The sequence below is a fragment of the Hyperoodon ampullatus genome (genome assembly GCF_949752795.1).
Source record: "Hyperoodon ampullatus genome assembly, chromosome: 12".
Classification (NCBI taxonomy): domain Eukaryota; kingdom Metazoa; phylum Chordata; class Mammalia; order Artiodactyla; family Ziphiidae; genus Hyperoodon; species Hyperoodon ampullatus.
The window spans coordinates 6,946,286-6,969,045 of NC_136925.1; the positions used below are offsets into that span (position 1 = coordinate 6,946,286).

Here is a 22,760-nt window from a genome sequence, read left to right on the forward strand (position 1 = left end):
GTAGGAAAGTGGTTGCCAGGGGTTGAGCAGGTGGGGGAAATAAGGAGAGGTTAGTAAAAGGGTACAAACTTTCAGCTATAAGTTGAATAATGTCTGAGGATATAATGTAAGGCATGATGAGTTGACAACACTGTATTGTATAATTGAAATTTGCTAAGAAAGTAAAACTTAGATGTTTTCACCAAAAAAAGAGAGATACAATTGATAGATGTGTTAATGAACCAGATGGGGGGAATATTTCCACAATGTATATGTTTATCAAATCACCACGATGTACACTTTAAATATCTTACAATTTTATTTCTCAATTATACCTAAATAAAGCTCAAAAAAAAAGATGTGGTCCTTGCGCTTCAGGATCCAATACTGGGATGTTTCTAGCTACTGTGACTCTAAAGAGGGTTCTATTGCCCATTTAAACATTTCCTCTCAGTTCCAAGAGGCTTCAATAAATAATGTCATGTGTCCAGGGAACCTTAATTAATTATGATAAATACAGCTATTTTAGGAGAGTCTTAATAGTAGGGCTTTAAATTAATTTTGAATGTAACTAGTGGTATTAAGCAGGGAAGAAAAAAGACACTTCTGTGATTGACATTTATGGCATTTGTTTTAATGATTTATCAAAGGTGATAAAACTTTTCTATTATCATTTGTCTCTAAATATTGATTTGATATGGTTTTGAACATAATCAATGACTCCCTGGGATTATAACTCAAGCTTGAATAACTAGAAGCAGACTAAATGCAAGATGCCACTTGACTATCTAATCAATCTTGACTCCTTCATTTCCTTTTGCAGCATGGATTTGTATTGTCTGTGTCAAATTTAGACCACAGATTTGTATTTTTGCCAAGAGCCTACTATTATCAAAATGAATAAACTGTGCATAAGCATATTATTAATTATCTATTGCCAGATTCTGTGGCCTTGACTCACATTGTCTTATCTAATTCTCATAATAACCCTGTAAGTTAGAATCCATATCTCTATTATACAGCTGGATAAACAGAAGCCAGAGGAGTTATAAAACATATTCTTAGTAGGTAGATGTCAAGCCAAGATTCAATCTTGGGTCTATCAATTGCCAAGAAGGCCCTTTCTGCAACACTCACTCAAACTTGCATACAACAGGTGATGGCCACAGTTTCTTCTTTCCTTCTTGAATTTCAGTTTTTCCCATCTATATTAAAACAGTTGGGAAAAACCCTCCAAAAATTTTTTAAAAAAACCCATAAACAACAACTATTTGGTTCAATATCTGTAATTTTACCTTAACCATGAATGTTGCTTTATGTAACTTTTACCAAAATAACTCGATAATCAAAACACATTTATTCAGAACTGCGACCCTGCAACATGCACTAATCATTATACTTAGTTCATGCTGTTAAGAAGATAGACATGTTCTTAAAGCAAAAGGCATGACTGAACATTAGGGAGGTAAGAAAGCAATTATCTTTAATTTATTTTTCTTTCATATTTTTCTATGCCATAACATAATAGCTTAAATATAATATAAAAGTTATCAGAGGACTCAAAAATGCTCTGCAGGGACTTCCCTGGTGGCACAGTGGTTAAGAATCTGCCTACCAATGCAGAGGACATGGGTTTGAGCCCTAGTCAGGGAAGATCCCACATGCCGCGGAGCAACTGAGCCTGTGCTCCACAACTACTGAGCCTGCGCTCTAGAGCCCGCGAGCCACAACTACTGAAGCCCACGTGCCACAACTACTGAAGCCCGCGTGCCTAGAGCCCGTGCTCCGCAACAAGAGAAGCCACCACAATGAGAAGCCTGCAACGAATAGTAGTCCCCGCTCGCTGCGACTAGAGAAAGCCCACACGCAGCAACGAAGACCCAACACAGCCAAAAATAAATAAAATTATTTTAAAAAATGCTCAGCAAACATTTCCTTCTTTTAACTTCAAAGTTAATTTGACTAATTTATCTGGTAATATGCTTTTATTCTATAATTAAAACGGAATTTAACACAAATGATATACAAATTCTATACATATGGGTTAGAAAAACTTATACTGGAACTTTTAAGTTACCTAACGGTTTTTTGGCTGAATTATCACTCACTCACAGACTCAGGAAAGAAAAGAAAGGAAACAAGGAAAAAAGAAAGAAAGAAAGAAGAGGGAATAAAAGAAAGAGAAGAGAGAAAAACTAGTCTGAAGGTGTTGTTAGAAGATTTTGAGACCATTTGCGTGAATGATGTTACAGACACTCCTTGAAATCTGGCTGAATGTATTCAGCTTTGTTTGCGTGGATAGCCATAGTTTTTTGCCATTTCAAAACACTTTTAGGAAAGAAACAAATTCAGGTAAAAATAATTTTTTTTTTTTTTAAGACACAATGATCCTTAAACTAATGGGTACTTGGCATTCTTTGGCCCACGCTGTAGTGTTTTCCTTTAGATAACATGTAAACTAACTGGCACTTTGCTTGAAACGTGAATCTCCTCCTGTTGGCTGAATCGTAGATAAGCCTCTAGTGGGATCCCTATTTAGTTCAATTCCAGCATGCGTTGAACAGAACTGTATGGAATTTAACTAGTTTGAAAAATCAGAAATCAGGAGTGAGGCCCATTTGACATGTTATGCATATCTTTTCTTTAACATTTTCCTTCTCCCCAACTTCAACTCCCTCCCCAAGCGCATTTTCCTCAGTGTAGGGCGTAATTCCCATTCTTAAGAGCTGCCTTCCCCTCCCGTCCCGGGCAGCTCCACCCCTTTTCACGGACTGAAGTAAATCTGCACAATAATGAACCGTGGAAGGGAGGAATGACATCACCAGTTAGTGGTCCCGAGCTGTTTTGCACAACATTCACCTTTCATTGTTCTGATGACAGGGCTGGAATGTGACGGTTAATTCCCTGTGGAGTACGGGGCTGAGCAGGGCCTGCTGCTGTTGAACAAACTTCAGTACCCCCTTATAAAAAACAAAAACAAAAACAAAAGCTACCATGCTTCCTAGTACTAAGGTAAGGAAGTCAAGATCTGTTTTGATTTAAGCAAAGCTAGTTACTTAGGTCCATGCGCACTTCATTTGTTCATAGGCTTACTTGGCAGTAAACTCATTTCTTAGTGTGGTTGCAAAGAGCATCTTGGAAGCTGAGTTTGGACATTTGTAGAGACTTGACTAATCTGACCAGGGCTGTAAGGACTCGACAACCTTTCAACTTTCGGCTACAGGTTTTACTGAGTGTGGACGGTGACAACCCTTGAAAATGACCAGCGTACTGTGACTTTCCTTAATACCTCAGACTCCTTGATTGGAACTGGCCAAGATGCGACTTGCGGTATGAAGCGTGCTCCTGTTTTTCTATGGAGGGGAACAGTAATCTCATCCTACAGAAACTTGGGGAGTTTGTATAAGAATGGAAAAATCTCTTATCTTGCTGCCATCCGTCCTACTAATATGTTCTGAAGGCTTTTAACAACCTTTCCATGTGCTGTAAATGTCTCTTCTAACTTATGATTTCTTGGTGAGCAAAAAACTAATTCGAGGTGAAAATATTATTTTCGAAGTTTTTGTTATTGTTATGTGGATTTTCTGCAGATCTCTCTTTGCATATGCAGAGAAGGCTTGTAAAAGTTGGCAATGAATTAGATTGTACAGTGATCTAAAGAAAGCCGTTTTTGTTCTGAAATAGTCAGTGTGGCAGTGATAACAAGAATAACAAAGCAGACAGGAGGTTTTATTTTAAAGTGTAGATGGCATTAAAACTTGGACTGTGTTAAACAATTGTGTAAAAAGTTCAACTTTAGTCGTTTTTCAAACTGCCAAAAACATTGTCTGAATTTAGCGGAGTATATAAAATAAATAACTTGTATTTAGTGCTCAGTAGGGCTGGAGGGTAGTGTAAGTCCTTCACAAAAGAACTTCACTTGGCCAAAATCTAATTTTTATAGCGTGATTTCAGATTCATATGACCTGTTGTACAGAAATTTGAACATAAGGGCAGATGGTATGGTTTTCATTTGTGTAGATTTAATTTTGTGTAACATTGATTGTTAATATTTTGTCTCTGTGTTTAAAGTGACAAAAATCTTGAGTTCAACTGTGATGAAAATCTTGGGTTCACTACATTGATCTGCCTGTATTCTTAATTCCATGTGACTGGATGAACTTCTGTTTGCTTGTAAAACCAAATATCCTTTCCACAACAGAAGGGCGCGTGCACATTTCTTTTTTCTCTTGATCAACAACAGTCAGGATCAATACAAAATTAAGTCTGGGGTTTTGGAGTCTTACTTATTATTTTGACTTTTGATTTTTAAAATTAGCTTTAAAGTTATTTAAAAACTGGATAAAGTAATTATTAGATAAACGTCAACATAATTTTTAAAGTATTTAGTGAAATTTCACATGTGCTTATATTTAAAAGCTTTTAAAAAAAGACCTTTAGATACAACGGCCATAAATTCTACTGCCCATTTTAAAAAGGGAGAGGGTTGTTTTTCTGAGTAAATAAATGCATGCAAATGCACTGCTATCAGTGATTTATGTACTTAAGTTAATTCACTACTTATTTCATGTCTGTATTATTTTAAACAAATCTTATTTATGAAAATAGATGTGCCCAAGAGACAGATTAATAGTATCCTAATAAAAGGCTTTACAACAGGATATGTTTTTATATTGTGAGTTCCCATAATTTATAAGCTTAGAATGTGACTTTTGCCCAGCACTCTATAAATACATGTACAGAGTAACATGGGGTATATATTTGTACCTTTATGGATTGTCTTCAGCTTGTTTGAATAGTCTCAGGAAATCTGATTCATGCTGCCGTTCCTCGCTCCTGTGTTCTGAGTGCACACAGGAGAGGCCTCTACTCAGGCCTGTGGGAGGACCCGTCACACTGTGGTCGCAGGGACCCTCAAAACCCACCTGCCTCAGAAGACCCTCCCTACTCTCTGGCTTCCCTGGGAAATCACTTCGTTTAGCTTATGGTCTGAGAGCGAGCGTTTCCTGTGCTAATGCACAGTGTTACCTAGACGGAGCATCCCATCACTGGGTGTGATACACCTTGGTGACACCTTCTTTGGGGTTGGGAGAGGTCTTTGGGATTGAGTGAGGGAAGGTGAGGGGACCAGCTGGAAGAAAGAGCCCAAGGCCACACAGTTAGGTGACAGACTTCTCTGCTTCATGGCTTTTTCTGTTCCTCCTGAAAATCATTCAGTAAATTTATGCACCTGGCTGATTCTTCGTAAACGACATCAAAGGGAAAGAATGATCTCTTCTTTCTACTGTTTTACAAATATTCATCTGATCCATCTGAGGGTGTTTGAAGAGTATTTTGAACAACTCAGGAAATAGGAAAACACAATAAACGGTATATTATTGTGGGTAGAAACTACTCATCCATGCCTGCAAACAACAGCAGTTTCAAGTTTCAAGAATGAAGTGATCTTTCCCACTGCACCAGTAGATGCACCAACACCCTCCCCCCGCCACCGTGTTTGAAAACTTCGTTCTGTCGGAGGGGAAAGATACAGATTGGCAGTAAATTTCAATTTAGCGTTATTGCTAATAGTATCTAACATTTATTGAGTACTTATCCTTTTACATATAATAATTCTGAGATTCTGACAACAACCCTGTGCACAGATACTATTATCCCACTTTGATAGAGAAGGAAACTGAGGCAGAAATATAAATTAAGAAACTTACTCAAGTTAGGAGGGGGCAGAACTGGACTCACACCAGATAGTCTGGCTCCAGAGCACGTGCTCAGAACTACTACACTGAACAGAGGGTTAGCTTTGAAATGACAAGTGCCCCCCAAAATGCATTTATTTTCTGTCAATGAAAATTATTGGCATGATTGAGTTACACAGAGTTACATTGATTACATACACAAATTACTACCCATGATTTCATACTTGGTCCTCTATCAGGAGCTATCCTTTTTTATTTTCCTGAATGTTCCCATTCAGTTTTCAGTATTTGTGGTCTTTCTCCTTTATCAACCAGAAATTTTCTAGCTCCAGAGAATCTGCAGTGCAAAACGTAAAGGGTAAAGAGCCAGGCTACAAGATTGTTGTGCTGGGATCCAAGGCAAGGCCCTTCCCTGTTGCCCAGCCTTAGGGCAGGAACAGATGAGACCCCTGGGGGTCTGGTCCGTATCTGGCCCCAGTGAGGAGGAGCACCTCTCTGCCTCCTGCTTCTTGCTTCAGCTTCCTTTTCGTTCTTGTTCCTGTTCTCCGTCCTTAGCAATGTGTACGTGTGCTATCACCGGTCATTCTTCTTTGTCCTCAACTCTTCATTGACCCACTATTGACCACTGCTCTCTGTGACTCCTCTCTTCTTGGATTTGTCCTATTTACTTTGTATTTTTTTATTTTTAAATGTTTATTGGAGTGTAGTTGATTTACAGTGTTGTGTTAGTTTCAGGTGTACAGCACAGTGAATCTGTTATATATAAACATATATTCACTCTTTTTTTTTTAAGATTCTTTCCCCATATAGGCCATTACAGAGTACTGAGTAGAGTTCCCTGTGCTATACAGCAGGTTCTTATTCGTTATCTATTTTATATAGAGTAGTGTGTATATGTCAGTCCCAATGTCCCAATTTATACTCCCCCCCCATCCCCTGGTAACCATAAGATTGCTTTCTATATCCGTGACTTACTCCTGTTTTGTAAATAAGTTCATTTGTACCCCCTTTTTTTTAGATTCCACATATAAGTGATATATTTGTCTTTCACTCAGTATGAAAATGTCTAGGTCCATCCATGTTGCTGAGGATTTGTCCTATTATCCCAAGTTCTAAGTCTGTCTTAGGAGAAATCATGACTCATACAGTTTTGCGTTGGGTGTAGAGAAGGGAAGTGACCCCTAGCCCTGCAATTTACATACTGTAAGATCTGGTCAAGATACAGTATATCATTCAAGGTCACAGGAAAAAAACAAAACAAAACAAAACCCAGAGGGTTCAAACAGGGTAATTTGATAGCTTTACAAATGTGCAGGTAGAGTAGAGAGAAGCTAAGAAGGGACCCTGCAGTTCCCAGGGGGGACGGGAGGCGGGTTGGAATGTGAGAATGTGTACCTCTTACTACCACCCATTAACTTGGACGGAGGGAGGAGTTACCAGAACCCTCAGGCGTACCTGTATCTATAGGAGAGGGCCTCGGACAGGGACTGTGGCCCTTAGTAGAAGAATGAAACCAACTATCCAAGTCTCCAGAGGGAATTAACACCACATTCTCCGATCTCCTGTCAGTGCCACCTATTGACTAAAGCAAACCTGAGGCTGGAAGGAGTTTGTTACTACAATGCCTAGTACAGAGGATAATAATGAGAAGTATAGAATTTTATGTTATTAAGTAATACAATATACACATTAATGGCTTGGTAACTTAGTAACTTCAATAACAATTTTTTTTCTACAGCTGTCTATAACATTGATCTCATAGAGTGAATCAAGGTCCCTATTCAAAAACAATTCCTAACCAAGAGGTCTGGAGCCCTAATTTGCATCCCTTACAAGTTTATAAGAGAAAACTATATATTTTTTTTCAAAGCTGAAGAAAAGTGAGATTTAAAAGAGAACACTTCAAAAAGTCGTAAAAAACTCATCTTGCCCATGCTGATTCAGTTGAGTTTTTCAAAAAGATAGTTTTGCCCTCAGCTCAAGTCAGTAGAGCCTTGAGAAAAAAAAACAGGGCAATGGGTCCATCATAACATACTAAGATTCCCCGTGGTACCAGTTAGATCAGCTGGCTAGATTGTGGTGCTACTGAAGCCAGTGTGGTCAAGGAGAGATTACCATTCACACACTCACCCGTATCAAAATGCAGGAATAATCCCATCTAATTCTTTCTACCTTAACTTTTACCCAAACCAGACAATTCTACACCCTAACTATTCGTATAATCTCCTTTTCTCATGTTGCAATGTGATCTTAGTTTTGTCTTTTTGTTTTTTTTTTTTTTGGCTTGGGAAAATTCCAACACTTACATAATGGGTCTCCCTGCCTCCAGCCTCCCCTTTCTGTAGTCCATATACCATGTTGTCATCAGACTGTCCTAATATTGAAATTGTATATTATCGCCGTTCTTAAAGTCCTTCGAGAACTCGGTATAATCCTCAGGAGGTGCCTGACTCCTTGGGATGACATCCAAACTGCTTGACGATCTGACCTCCACCTTCCACTGGAGCCTTACCTCTTGACATGGTCCCACCTCCTACCGTGTGCCCTGAGGTTGACTGCTGCTCTGAGTGACATCCTGTGTTCTTGCGTGTGCACACCCTTTTCCCTTTACGTGGCACCGCATTTTCCCCATTCTTCATCTGGATGACTTTGCTTATTCATTCATCGAACAAATACTGATTGAGCACCTACTGTGTGTTAGTCACTGTGCTGGGGGTGCTGGTGTTCAGCGCTGGTCTCTGCACTTATGGCTTTTCTTCTGTGCAGAGGTGGAAAGACAGACAATACCTAAGTACATGAATGAATGAACCAGATCATTTCAGACAGTGAAAGTGCAGTAAAAGAAATAAATATGGTACCATGATGGCGTGTGGCTGGGGAAGCTGTTTTCAATAGGCTAATCAGAGAATGCCTCTCTGGGGAGGAGACATATGAACTGAAACCCAAAGGATGAGAAAAAAGAGCCCCTGGGACCATGGGGTGTGGTTGTGCAGGTAGTACCCCCTGGCCAGGAAGAACTGGGGTTGAAATCCAGTCTTCCTTCAGCGTATCAAGCCAGGCACCCCAGTGTGGGCCTCGTGCCCTAAGGAGGGGGGCAACCCTTATCTAGGCCTCCCAGAGGGGCCATATGGGCTACCCCCTGACAGCGGGGGAACACTATTGGGAAAAACAGTTACAAAAGCTTTGAGCAATTACTTCCTCCAATCACATCTCCACCCTTGGATGGAGTAGCCTATACTTAAAGCATAAATGGCACTTTTTACAAAGGATTGCAATTTTTTTTTTAATTCCAAGCACCTGGTACATTATTTAACAATGGTGGAGTATTCAACCCATCCTTGTTGAATTAGTGAGTGAATTAATGAATCATGGCTATATTCTGTATGAGTCGGGAAGCTTCATACTAGAGCATTTGATTAGAGAGCTTGTTCTCAAACAGTGATTCTCAGATATGGGTCTCCTGTTGGGCAGCAAACTATCAGGGAAAAAATAGTTGTTTCAATGGTTTTAGGTGAAAAACAAACAATTCCCTAAACTTTAATTTCTCCGATGACTAAGAACAATTTACTAGTAGTAGAGTAAGTGATTTATTTCTGAATTTAGCATTTGTAAATTTAAATTAGCATGTTACTAGATTTTCATGAAGACTAAATTTGTATCTTACTGTGGAGTCTGGTTGCTACCAAATCATGGCAAGCACTGAGTGTGTGCTCACCTGGTAGTAGGAAATCTCACAATCTCCAAGAAGAATAATTTGTTATCAGCCACGAGATTTTCATGGCTTTCAGTTGCTGCCAGCTGTGCCTTTTAAAGATAGATTACTATCAGTTAAATTTCATCATCGGTTTAGTTTATTGTCCGTTGTTGGGCTAACCCAGAGAGGAGTCATAATGCATCTCCTTGTTTCATAATTTTTCACGACTAGACCTCAAGGTACCTATTCTATAGCAGAATTATACATAATCCCCTCAAAATCTGGAGAGTGAAACTTCATTTGTAATAATCTGCTTGAGAGTGTGTGTGAATGCTATTTGAATTACTTGGATTATACTCTTGAATTGAAGGTAGTGAGATTACTGGATTATTTATCAATTTATAGATATAGTTTTATAACATGAAATCATGTGTATAAGTTCAGGGTCTTCTCTTGCGATATAAAAGCAGTCATAAAAGGCGCTAGCAAAAAGTTTACTTCTTTTCTTTTATTTTTTTATTATTTTTTTGTGTGTGTGGTACGCGGGCCTCTCACTGTTGTGGCCTCTCCCGTTGCGGAGCACAGGCTCTGGACACGCAGGCTCAGCGGCCATGGCTCATGGGCCCAGCCGCTCCGCGGCATGTGGGATCTTCCCGGACCGGGGCACGAACCCGTGTCCCCTGCATCGGCAGGCGGACTCTCAACCACTGCGCCACCGGGGAAGCCCTCTTTTCTTTTAATTTTTATCACCAAGTTCTTTTTCATGAGAATAGGTGAGCTAGGCCCCATCCCACCACAGTGGGATAGTGATAAAAGTTTGAGGTCAGATAGGTACCCTACAATACTGCTGGTCTTCACAACAGGGGAAAAGAAAAAAGTGCACAAGAGCTTTATAAACTCATCCCCACTACTAAGAAACACAAAACAGAAACAAAGCTCAGAAAAGTCTGTGCCCTGTGATAAAGGACCCACCATTTCTGTATATGTAAAATATGGTAATCTAGCACTCAGTGCTCAGGGCTGGGACTAGGGTGAGGCAAATGAGACTCTCAGCCTTGGGCTCAAAATTTAAGGGGTTGCCAAAAAAACTCAGTAATCAAGATATGTAGGGCTTCCCTGGTGGCTCAGTGGTTGAGAGTCAGCCTGCTGATGCAGGGGACACAGGTTCGTGCCCTGGTCTGGGGAGATCCCACATGCTGCGGAGCGGCTGGGCCTGTGAGCCATGGCCGCTGAGCCTGCGCATCCGGAGCCTGTGCTCCGCAACGGGAGAGGCCACAACAGTGAGAGGCCCTGCAAAAGATACGTAATACTTTAATGCACTATTTTTAAAAATGAAAATTAATGCAAAAGAATCCATGATGAACAAAAATATCAAAATTTCAGATGAGAACAGGACCTGACTCTGCAGCTACACAACCCAGTCTCCTCCACTTCCCCCTAACCCCCGCCCTGCAGTATACTGGGGACATTAGATTAATTCTGCATAATTATTATAGTAGTCACCATCTTGAGGAACTGAGGGGATTTACGAAAGAGTAGCACTTCTTCCTGGGTCATCTGGTAAAACCATGTCCTATCATGTTACCAAGCCGCTTAGTTCTGTACTCCATGCTCTAGTTGGGAAAAAATGCATTGTGATTCAAGGTTTCAAACTGCAGGAAAGCTTAACTCTTTTGAGGTTCATTCATCTCTAATCACTCTCATGCCCTTGCTAGTTTTAACCTGCCTTTTCTCTTGACAGAGAGGCATACACACAGGGAGAGCTGAAGAAGAACAAAAACAGTGGAGGGGAAGGAAACAGTGAGAAGGGAAATTAGCCTGGTCTGGCTGAGAAACAAACCTAGGATGACATCAGGGTTTCAAATGGGGTCTGATGGATTAAAATGGTGAAAGTGACAAGGGAAGCAAAGAGAGAATTGCTGCTCTGGGGCTAATGCTGAGAAATTTGGAGAAATGGTTCAAGGAAGAAAAGTGAGAATGAATATAGTCCAGTGGGGCCCTGAGTCTTCAGGGGCACGGACTGACAACTGTTCCAGGGAAGGTGTTTATCTCAAAGACGGATATCCAGGAGAGGGTTTAAAAAAACTCTTTCACTTCCCTTTTCCCCTCCAAAACAATTTATCTTTAGACTCTAAAAGGAAGGCTAAATTAACAAATATCTGTGGAACACAGTCAGAATGAGCTGCTTTTTCTAGCATAAGTTTGAGTAAGCATAAACAGATCCCAGTGAGGAAGAAAAAGTAGAAGTCTCTAACAAGCTTAATTATAAACATGAAAAGGAATGAAAGATTCACCCACAATCATAGAAATATGAGAGTCACATCATAGAGTAAGGAAAATGAAAATATGACCAGACTCCAAACTAGCTGAGACTTGGGTGGAGAAAAGCTAAACATTACAAGAGGGTTAAATCTTATTATGGAAAATTTCAAACATCTACAAAATAAAAAGAATAGTGTAATGATCTCCTATGAACCCAGCACTTAACTTCAACAATTAATCAACTCTTGACCAATCTGGTTTCATCTATCCTAACTCTGCTGGATTACTGTAATGTAAATTCCAGACATATCATTTCATTCATAAATATTTCAATATGTATTTCTAAAATGTAAGGATTCTTTTAAAAATATTGTCAAAATCCTTTATCACACCTAAAATTTAATAATAATTCCTTAACGTAATTTTTCCAATTGTCTTATTTTTAATAATTTGAATGAGACTCCAAACAGATTATAATTGGTTGGTATGTCTTCTAAATTTCTTTTAATCTATAGTTTCCCTTCCCCCATTCTTTTTTCTTAGAATTTATTTATTGAAGAAACTAGGTTTTTTATCCTGTATAGTCCCCTACATTTTGGACTTTTCTGATTGCATCATCACAGTGTCATTTAGTATGTTTCTCGCCCCTGTCTTTTCTGTAAACTAATGGTTATAGAAGCTCGATCTGATTCAGGCTCAATTTTTTTGGTAAGAAAATTTCTTGGGTGGAGGTCTATATATATGTATACAGTATCTGGCTGTTTCTCTTTTGGGAGACATTAATGAGCATTGCCCACACCCATTATTTTATTGGGGATTGCAAAATGGTGGTATTGTATAATTACTTCTTTATTTATTATTCTATCACTATATATTAACTGGACTATTTCTATAAAGAAAAACAAAGAGCTTTAAAGTTAAGTGGGAACATGCTAATGTCTCTCATATACATATGAGGTTAAAAGTGTTGACCCTGCCCTACCTGTGTCCTGTGTCCACATCATCGCTGTTTCTCCTTCCTTGCACAATCAAGATCTCAAATCATTAGTCTCAGGTACTTGTCTCCATTTTTTTTTTTTTCACTTTGGTTTTTCTTCAGCTAAGCTTTATTTTGTATTTTGTTCCCTAACCCCACTAAAACCGCTCGAGTGAAGTACTGTCGATATCCGTGTTGACATATCAAATGGAAGAAGTTTTCTTTAAATTTGAATTTAAATGAAAACAAGGAGCATTTTCCTGTCTCTCACTTGGTCCCTCCAGAGTACTGCAGTATGGACATACCCCATTCCTGCCCTCTTGGCGTCTGCAAATCCACTATTGCCTGGATTCCCTCCTGACTCTCTGGCTCTCCCCGCTCAGCCTCTCTCATTAAGTTCCTTGATGTTTTCTCATCTCAGTGTCTTTTTTCTGTCCTTGGTCCTCTTTCTCTCTGATGTCTCACACCTCTTACTCCTCTCAACCTCTCTCATGGCTTTAGATTGCACCCATCACTGGACACTCCCAGTCTGTAACTTTGGCCCAGATCCATCTCCTGATCTCCTGAGTACCAATAAGCATTTCACTTGTAGGTTCCAACAACCTCAAAGTCAATGTCCCTTTTTAAAATTTTATTATGTTTTTGGCCGCGTTGGGTCTTCGTTGCTGCACACGGGCTTTCTCCAGTTGCGGCGAGCAGGGGCTACTCTTCCCTGCGGTGTGCGAGCTCCTCACTGCTGCTGTGGCTTCTCTTGTTGCGGAGCACGGGCTCTAGGCACGCGGGCTTCCGTAGTTGTGGCGCGCGGGCTCTAGAGCGCAGGCTCAGTAGTTGCGGCGCACAGGCTTAGTTGTTCCGCGGCATGTGGGATCTTCCTGGACCGGGGCTTAAACCCGTGTCCCCTGCATTGGCAGGCAGATTCCTAACAGTTGCACCAACAGGGAAGCCCCAATGTGCCTTTTTTGGAGCATCGTGATCATCCCCTCCAAGGCTGTTTCTCTTCTATTAGCCTGTATGTGATAAGCACTGACAGCAAACAAATAACCCCGTCCAGAAGCAGCAGAGTCTGTCCAAATTTCTCCCTCTCCATCCTCACTCAGTCTGTTACCAAACCCTATGACCTCTGTCTCCTGAATATCACCACGTGAACCCCGTTCTCTTTTTCTTCAATGACATAACCTTAGTTCAGACTCCGTTTCTCAGCTCCTGCTTTCTCAGGAGCTCCTAACTGATCTCCAGCTTCTCCACACCTGTCGAACTTCCTCATATTCTGAATCCCAAGTTCAGAGTCATCCTCTTAGCCCGCTGGGGGCTTTGTTTGCTTGACGTTCCTTTCCAACCTCCTTCCCTTCCACTGTTCCCACAGGTACCCTTCACTTTAGTTGAGTTACCTTTGGGGTCTATTTCCCAGTTCTGTGCTTTTACGTGCTGTTTCCACTAGACTCCTATTTTAGGCTTTGCAGGCCACATACAGTGTCTGCGTCTTCTTCTTCGTTACGTTTTACAAGCCTTTAAAAATGTAAGAACAATTTTTAGCTCCAGGACTGTCCAGGTACTGGCCTTGATCTAGATTTGGCCCACAGACAATACTGCTAACCCCCGGTCTAGAGGGCCCTTTCCCTGCCTTCTCTACTTACTTAGCTCCTACTTAGCTTTTAAGATGCAGGTTAAGAGTCACCTCCTCCTAGAAGCCTCCCTGACTCCACTCCCCTGATATGACTTAGCTGCCCTTGCTCTGGTTTCCCACAGAGGTAGATGCTTCCTCTGCATGTCTTTGTCTCTGTATTGGTTTAATTGTTCTGGTCTTTATAGAGTAAATGCCTTCGGGGCAAGAACTGTGTCTTTTTTTTTTACTTTGTATGCCTAGCAGAGTGCCCGGCACAAAGTAAATGTTCAGTAAATGATTGTCAAATGAGTAAACAAGAAGAGGTGTGACCCACAGCACTGGCAGATGGCATTTACTGAGAACATTCTGTGGGCTGGCCACTGTCTAAGCACTTTACAGAGGCCATTTGCTTTAGTCTTCACAACAGAGGCACAAAGAAGTTAAGGATTTGGCCGAGCACATTCGAATTTCAGCAAGACTTTTGAGAAGGCCTTTTGCGATCATCTTCAACAAATGTGGAAAGAGCTCATCATCGGCCACATTCTAGGTGCTGGGGCTGCAGCAGTGAATAAAATACACAAAAACCCTCTTTTCAAGGTGTTTACAGTTTAAAGAAGAATGACAGTCAATTAAAAAAAAAAGAATAAGTAAAATGTATAGTGTATTAGATGGTAATAAGTGCTCTGGAGAAAAAGACAGCAGAAGAAGAAAATAGGAAGTTCTACCATGAAATGCACAACACAAATAAGGTTGGCAAAGCAGGCCTCCCTGAGAGGGGATAATTGTACAAAGACTTGAAGGAAATGAAGGAGTGATCTAGTAGAATATCTCAAGGATAAAAGAAAGAGTTTTAAGAGGTGAAGTCACAGAAGTAGGAGGAAAAGAGTGATGATGTGGGGCCTTTTAGGCCATTGTGATGATTTGGGCTTGGAGCTGAGGAATGACACGATCTGATTCACCCTTTTTAAATGAATGCTGGCTCCGGGACAGAGGATAGATGAGGGTGAGCAAGAGTGGAAGTTGAGAGTCAGGTTAGGTCGCTATCGCACTAATACAGATAAGGGATGATGGTGGCGTGGGCCAGGGTAAGAGCAATAGCAGGATGAGAAGTAATTGGATTTGGGATGTATTTTGAAGGTAGAGTTGACAAGATTTATTGAAGAAGTGAATGTGGGCTTGTGAGAGAAGGACAGAACTCAAGGATGACTCTAGATCTGGGGCCCAAGCATCTGGAAGAATTTGGTGTAGTTGACTGACATGAAGAAGACGTGGTTGGAACAGGTGCAAGGGAGGGCTGGGAGCTCAGAGAGATAATGACTAACAGCCCCGCGGGCTCATGGGTGACTGATGACAATGGCCCTGCTGCTGCTGAATGGGTTGAAGTCAGCAGCAGGGAGAGCTTGACTGTGTTTGAAGGGCTCTGTGCATTGACCTGTCTTTCTGTTAATCACCGGGGTTGTGTTGCCATTGACACAACGCTAGATATAAACTGATATATTGGGTGACAAAACAGTCCAAGGAGGATCTTGACAATTCCAGAAAGATAGGTGAATCAAGTAAGATGAAGTTAACCTAAACAAACACAAAGTCTTGTGAATTTCAGCTGTTCAAGCAATAGCTGTTTGAGGAATAGCATTGTTAAAAGCACACTCTGGTCAAACAGATCGGGTCCACAATTCCAACCTGCCTCTTCTTAGTCCTGTCCCCATGATTAGGTAAAAGGACTTCCTTATTTATAAAATGGCATAGTAATGCCTTGCTCAAAGTGTTGTTACGAAAATGAAATGAAATAATAAAACACACAGCCTAGGGTGTAACAGATAGTTGGTAAATAAAATGTTCTATTATCAAAAAACCTTCCTTCCTATCCTTTATTTTTTAAAAAATTAAGTATTAGTAAATATTTGAGTTTGGAGTGGGCTTTTATGAGCCTCTTGAAATAATATTAGGACTCAAGGTTTTCTCATACCTGAAACATTATTTTCCTGGAACAAGTTTTCTTGTCAGCCGGAATTCCACCTGAAAATGTTAGCTGTCTTCTCTTTATTTTGACAACTTCTGCTTTCACCTCTTTCTGCCTTAAGATTAATAACCTATTTTATGTTTTCAATCATATTTTAAGTCACTCTTTTATATTTGTTTACAACTTTTCTCCCTTTATCTGACATCTTAGAACACTTTGCAGGGCTTTTAATATTATTTTTCTTAATATATTTTAAAACTGAGATATAATTTATATATTACAAAATTCACCAATTTTAATTATACATTTTGATGAGTTTTGATAAATGTGTACACCATAACAGTCAGAACACCGAAATCCTCTTATTTTGCTCCTTCAATAGCATAATTACATGGAAATGCCCCATAATGTACAGTAGTTTAAAGCACAAAGTGAAATTGTAACTATTAGAAAATTGTTTGTGCAATAGTCATTATGCTTTGTGAATAGTTGCACAATGATGTGATAATGCTTCTGAATGCTTGTTTAATGTAAAAAAAGCGGATTTCTAGATATGGGGGAAGAAGAAAAAAAACACCTGAAAGTGGAATGCCAAATTGACTGGAAAGGTAGATAAAAAGGTGGTTCATCCACCAGGACTGAGGATAGACAGACCGTTAGGGGTAGCTTTCTAGTCCACACGGAGAAGGCTCCCTCTCTCATGTGAGGTTTCCCACTTAGGAGGAATTCCTCTTCTCCCAGAGCTGATGACTAGGATGACCATATTTTTAAGAGAGGGCATTGCTAATGAGATCAGAGACATTCATTGTCTAATAGCCACTAGTAATATCCAATTACTGGCCTAGTAACAACCATAACATACATTCGACAAAAATTTATACTCAGCTCAGCACTGTAAGGACTTTAGTTCACACAGCCCTATGTAGGTGGCTTGAGCTTTATTTCTAGCTCAAGCTTATTTATTTGTTCTTTCTTTCTTCCATTTATCCATTCAGTCAATATTTCTTGAGCACCTCCTATGTGTCAGGCTTTGTGCTAGGGGGTGAACAAGGACCTGGCACCCACTCTCACAGAACTTTCATGAACAGAGGTAGGCAGACATTAAAAACTTATAAGTTGATAAGTGTTATAAAAGAAGACTGCAGGGTATAATGAGAGTTTCTAAGAGGCTCTGACTTAGTCAGTTTGGTCAGGGAAGGCTTCCTGAAGGGAGTGACATTTGAGTGAGACTCAAAGAATAAAAAGTTCAACCAGGTATGTTCATGTGTGTGTGTGTGTATGTGTCAGGGAGAAAGGAAGAGCAGGGAGGTACTTCTAAGCAGAGGGTCCAGCATATTTGAGGAATGTGTGGAGCTTAGATAACAGGTGAGAGATCAGCTTGAGATCAACCTGCCCAGGTGGTCAGGAATCACATCAGTCTGGGCCTTGTTATGGATTTCACGCCTCTACTCTTAAAGCAATAGGAAGTCATGGGAGTGTTGACTTAAAAAAACACACAACGTGAGAGTTGCAAATTAAGCTTTACTGGGGGCAAAATGAGGACTACAGCCCCAAGACAGCGTTTCAGATAACTGAGAAACTGCTCCAAGGAGGCGAGGGGTGAACCAGGACATATAGGAGTTTTTCAACAAAAGGGCAGGTAGTCGGAACGTCAAAAGATTATTGTTAATTAAAGACTGACTTCTGATTAGCTTCATTAATGGCTATTTGTTAAACCTTCATACTGCAGTAATTGATAAGGGATTTATTGTAACAGCATTTTATTTTATTTTTATGTAATACCTAAGAGAAACTTATTTGCAGACTCATCTTTTAATATGTATATGAAATATTTATGTATGATATAATATATAAAGTTTAATGTAATAAAATAGAATATTTTAATATATTTTGTTTTCTAGGTTGAAAAAACTCCTTGAACAAGAAAAGGCTTACCAAGCCCGCAAAGAAAAGGAAAATGCTAAGCGGCTCAACAAACTGAGAGATGAGCTTGTGAAACTCAAGTCCTTTGCACTCATGCTGGTGGATGAAAGGCAGATGCATATCGAGCAACTTGGCCTGCAAAGCCAGAAAGTACAGGACCTGACTCAGAAACTGAGGGAAGAGGAAGAAAAGCTCAAAGCCATCACTTCTAAATCCAAAGAAGACAGGCAGAAATTGCTCAAGTTGGAAGTGGATTTTGAACACAAGTCTTCGAGGTTTTCCCAGGAGCATGAAGAGATGAGCGCTAAGTTGGCCAATCAGGAGTCTCACAACAGGCAGCTCAGACTCAGGCTGGTTGGCTTGACTCAAAGAATCGAGGAGCTGGAAGAGACCAACAAAAATCTTCAAAAGGCAGAAGTAGAACTTCAGGAGCTAAGAGATAAAATTGCCAAAGGGGAATGTGGCAACTCCAGTCTCATGGCAGAAGTGGAAAAGCTTCGGAAGCGCGTACTTGAGATGGAGGGTAAAGATGAGGAGATCACGAAAACCGAATCCCAGTGCAGGGGACTGAGGAAGAAGCTCCAGGAGGAAGAGCACCATAGCCGGGAGCTCAGGCTTGAAGTCGAGAAGTTACAGGTGAGAATGTCTGAACTGGAGAAACTGGAAGAAGCATTCAGCAAAAGTAAATCGGAGTGCACCCAGCTGCATTTAAATCTGGAGAAAGAAAAGAACTTAACCAAGGACCTGCTCAATGAGTTGGAGGTAGTCAAGAGTCGGGTTAAAGAACTGGAATGTTCTGAAAGTCGATTGGAAAAGGCTGAATTAAGCCTAAAAGACGATCTGACAAAGTTGAAGTCCTTTACCGTGATGCTGGTTGATGAAAGAAAAAATATGATGGAAAAAATAAAGCAAGAAGAGAGAAAAGTGGATGGACTCAATAAAAATTTTAAGGTGGAACAAGGCAAGGTTATGGATGTGACGGAAAAACTCATCGAAGAAAGTAAGAAGCTTTTAAAACTGAAATCTGAAATGGAGGAAAAGGTATACAATTTGACAAAAGAGAGAGATGAGTTAATAGGCAAACTGAAAAGTGAAGAGGAAAAATCCTCTGAATTAAGCTGCAGTGTTGACTTATTAAAGAAGAGACTTGATGGGATAGAGGAGATGGAGAGAGAAATAACAAGAGGAAGGTCTCGAAAAGGACCTGAGCTCACCTGCCCAGAAGGTAACAAAATTAAGGAGCTAACACTTGAAATCGAGAGGTTGAAGAAACGTCTCCAGCAACTGGAGGTGGTGGAAGGGGATCTGATGAAGACGGAAGATGAGTACGGCCAGCTGGAGCAGAAGTTTAGAAGCGAGCAGGATAAGGCCAACTTCCTCTCTCAGCAACTGGAGGAGATAAAACACCAGATCGCCAAGAATAAAGCAATAGAGAAAGGTGAGGCGGTGAGCCAGGAAGCCGAACTGAGACACAGGTTTCGGTTGGAAGAAGCTAAAAGTCGAGACTTAAAAGCAGAAGTCCAAGCGCTTAAAGAGAAGATTCATGAATTGATGAACAAAGAAGATCAGCTTTCTCAGCTCCAAGTGGATTATTCTGTCCTCCAGCAAAGATTTATGGAAGAGGAAAATAAGAACAAGAACATGGGGCAGGAGGTCCTCAATCTGACCAAAGAGTTGGAGCTGTCCAAGCGGTACAGCCGCGCCCTCCGACCCAGCGTGAACGGGAGGAGGATGGTGGATGTCCCCGTGACGTCTACCGGCGTCCAGACAGATGCTGTCGGCAGCGAAGCGGCGGAGGAGGACACGCCAGCAGTGTTTATACGCAAATCCTTTCAAGAAGAAAACCATATCATGAGTAACCTTCGACAGGTGGGACTGAAGAAACCTGTGGAACGTTCCTCTGTCCTAGACAGGTATCCGCCCGCGGCCAACGAGCTCACCATGAGGAAGTCTTGGATCCCATGGATGAGGAAAAGGGAGAATGGGCCCCCCGTGACTCAAGAGAAGGGGCCTCGAGCCGGTTCCAGCCCGGGGCACCCAGGAGAGCTGGTTCTTTCGCCCAAGCAGGGCCAGCCCCTGCACATTCGAGTGACGCCAGACCATGAGAACAGCACTGCCACTTTGGAGATTACGAGCCCCACAGCAGAAGAATTTTTTTCCAGTACCACCGTCATTCCCACCCTAGGGAATCAGAAACCGAGGATAACCATTATCCCATCACCAAATGTCATGTCTCAGAAGCAGAAAAGCGGAGATGCTACTCTCAGCACGGAGCGAGCCATGTCCCCAGTCACAATTACTACCTTCTCCAGAGAGAAGACACCAGAAAGTGGAAGAGGGCCGTTTGCGGACAGGCCCACGTCCCCCATTCAGATCATGACCGTGTCCACATCGGCGGCCCCGGCGGACATCGCTGTCTCTCCCGAATCCCAGGAAATGCCCGTGGGAAGGACTGTCCTCAAGGTCACCCCGGAGAAGCAGACTGTGCCAGCCCCAGTCCGGAAGTACAACTCCAATGCCAATATCATAACCACGGAAGACAATAAAATTCACATTCACTTAGGTTCTCAGTTTAAGCGCGCCCCTGGGACTGCGGCTGAGGGAGCCAGCCCGGTGATTACCGTCCGACCCGTCAGCATGGCCGCGGAGAAGGAGGTGTCCACCGGCACAGTCCTTCGCTCGCCCAGGAGCCACGTCTCGGCTCGCCCTGGCGCGAGCAAAGTGACCAGCACCATCACCATTACACCGGTCACGACCTCATCGGCCAGAGGAACCCAGTCAGTGGTGAGTAGAGGGGGCTCCACAGTTCACGCCAAGGCGGGCGGCGCGGGGGTAGTGATAACAACGCAGTGCCCAGAATACAGCAAAAGCACGTGCCTCGGCTCCACCCGAACCCACTACGAGCTGTTTCCTAGGGGACTGTCTACATCAAGAAATAGGAGTAGGGGCTTCCCTGGTGGCGCAGTGGTTGAGAGTCCACCTGCCGATGCAGGGGACACGGGTTCATGCCCCGGCCCGGGAAGATCCCACACGCCACGGAGCGGCAGGGCCCGTGAGCCATGGCCGCTGAGCCTGCGCGTCCAGAGTCTGTGCTCCACAACGGGAGAGGCCACGGCAGTGAGAGGCCCGCGTACCGCAAAAAAAAAAAAAAAAAAAGAAACAGGAGTAAAAAGTGGCCTAATACATTATGAATTTGAGCCAATTATGAGGGCTAATTTTTCTTTCACATCAATTATGGAGACTCCAAAAATACTTGCAAAGATGGCCTCTTGCAGTGTCAGCATATGGGAATAATGAGGTTTAAAATTTGGTTTTTAGGTTTACAGTATTTTGGAAAATGGAGACTGGGGAGAAATGGTCAATATGCAGAAAATAATTAAAACCGTTCCTAGGTTGGGCTTCCCTGGTGGTGCAGTGGTTAAGAATCCACCTGCCAATGCAGGGGACACGGGTTCAAGCCCTGGTCCGGGAAGATTCCACATGCCGCGGAGCAATGAAGCCCGTGTGCCACAGCTACTGAGCCCTGAGTGCCACAACTACTGAAGCCCGCGCGCCTAGAGCCCGTGCTCTGCAACAAGAGAAGCCACCTCAGTGAGAAGTCCTCGCACCGCAAGGAAGAGTAGCCCCCACTCACCGCAACTAGAGAAAGCCTGCCTGCAGCAACTAAGACCCAACACAGCCAAAAAATATAAATAAATAAATAAATAAACTATTCCTGGGTTATATTTCTAAAACCTAAAATATTTAAAATACATTTACATATGGTCATAGTCATACTTTATTCGAAAAGTAAGATTAAAAGATTATTATATCCAAAACTATTTTTAAAGTAATAAAGAAGTGAGTTTATAGTTCTAAACACTATATTTTATTAATAGTATCGTGCAGAGAGCAGGTGCTCAATAAATATTTAGTTAATACCAGCTGGGAGGCTAAATGAAGGGTTATAAAAAAGCATGTCCAAAGTATAAAAGCCAGAACTTAAAAATAAATTCTATTTTTCAAAATACCTCCAGTGATTTTCTTCATTTATTGAGAACAATTGGTAGATGAAATTATAGAAGAGCATGCACCACTTAGATATTAGTTTAAACGAATAGACTAGAAATTATGATTCCTAATCTCTGAATAAATTCTGCAGCATATATTGGAAACTCTTAAGAAGGAGAGGAAGCTTATTATTTAAGTATAGAAACTGTGGCTCATTTTCCCATATCTTCACTATAATTTACTTTAATTCTCTGTGCACAAGCATAGACCCAAGACAGGCTCCAAAGTGTGAATTACTCACTAACTGCTTTGCCAGTAAAGCTTTTTGTTATTGGCTCAATGGGAGCTGAATAGCATTCAGAACTGCTCACCCTTCTCAAATGGTTCAATGCTGCTTTTATTTAAGCAACACAGCGTAGCTTGGATTTTTATAAAAGCTAGTGGAGGTGTAATTGTTGTAATTTAGAGCAGATCTTCTGCTGGAACATCTTATTCCCATTTTTAAGGGTCAGGTCAAGTGAGGCTTCCCTTCTGTAGCAACATTTTGGATTACTGACTAAAGCCCCTACACAAATAGGATTTCAAAACAACTGTCTAAGATTTCTAAGGCCTAAATGATGATTCACATACTTCAGGTATATCAGATCCCATAAGATCAAGGGCAACAAAAAGTT

The 22,760-nt window shown here is 41.4% G+C and overlaps 1 protein-coding gene across 2 annotated transcripts in view; it reads left to right on the forward strand.

Moving 5' to 3' along the window:
- The window catches only part of FILIP1 (filamin A interacting protein 1), a gene marked incomplete at both ends in the record, with an annotated part of 223,407 nt that overhangs the window by 186,651 nt on the left and 13,996 nt on the right, over positions 1–22,760 (forward strand). For both annotated transcript variants that reach the window (XM_079716772.1, XM_079716771.1), the window contains one exon: positions 18,075–20,880. In XM_079716772.1, coding sequence (XP_079572898.1) covers positions 18,075–20,880 — 2,806 coding nt within the window. The remainder of the gene's footprint in view (positions 1–18,074; positions 20,881–22,760) is intronic.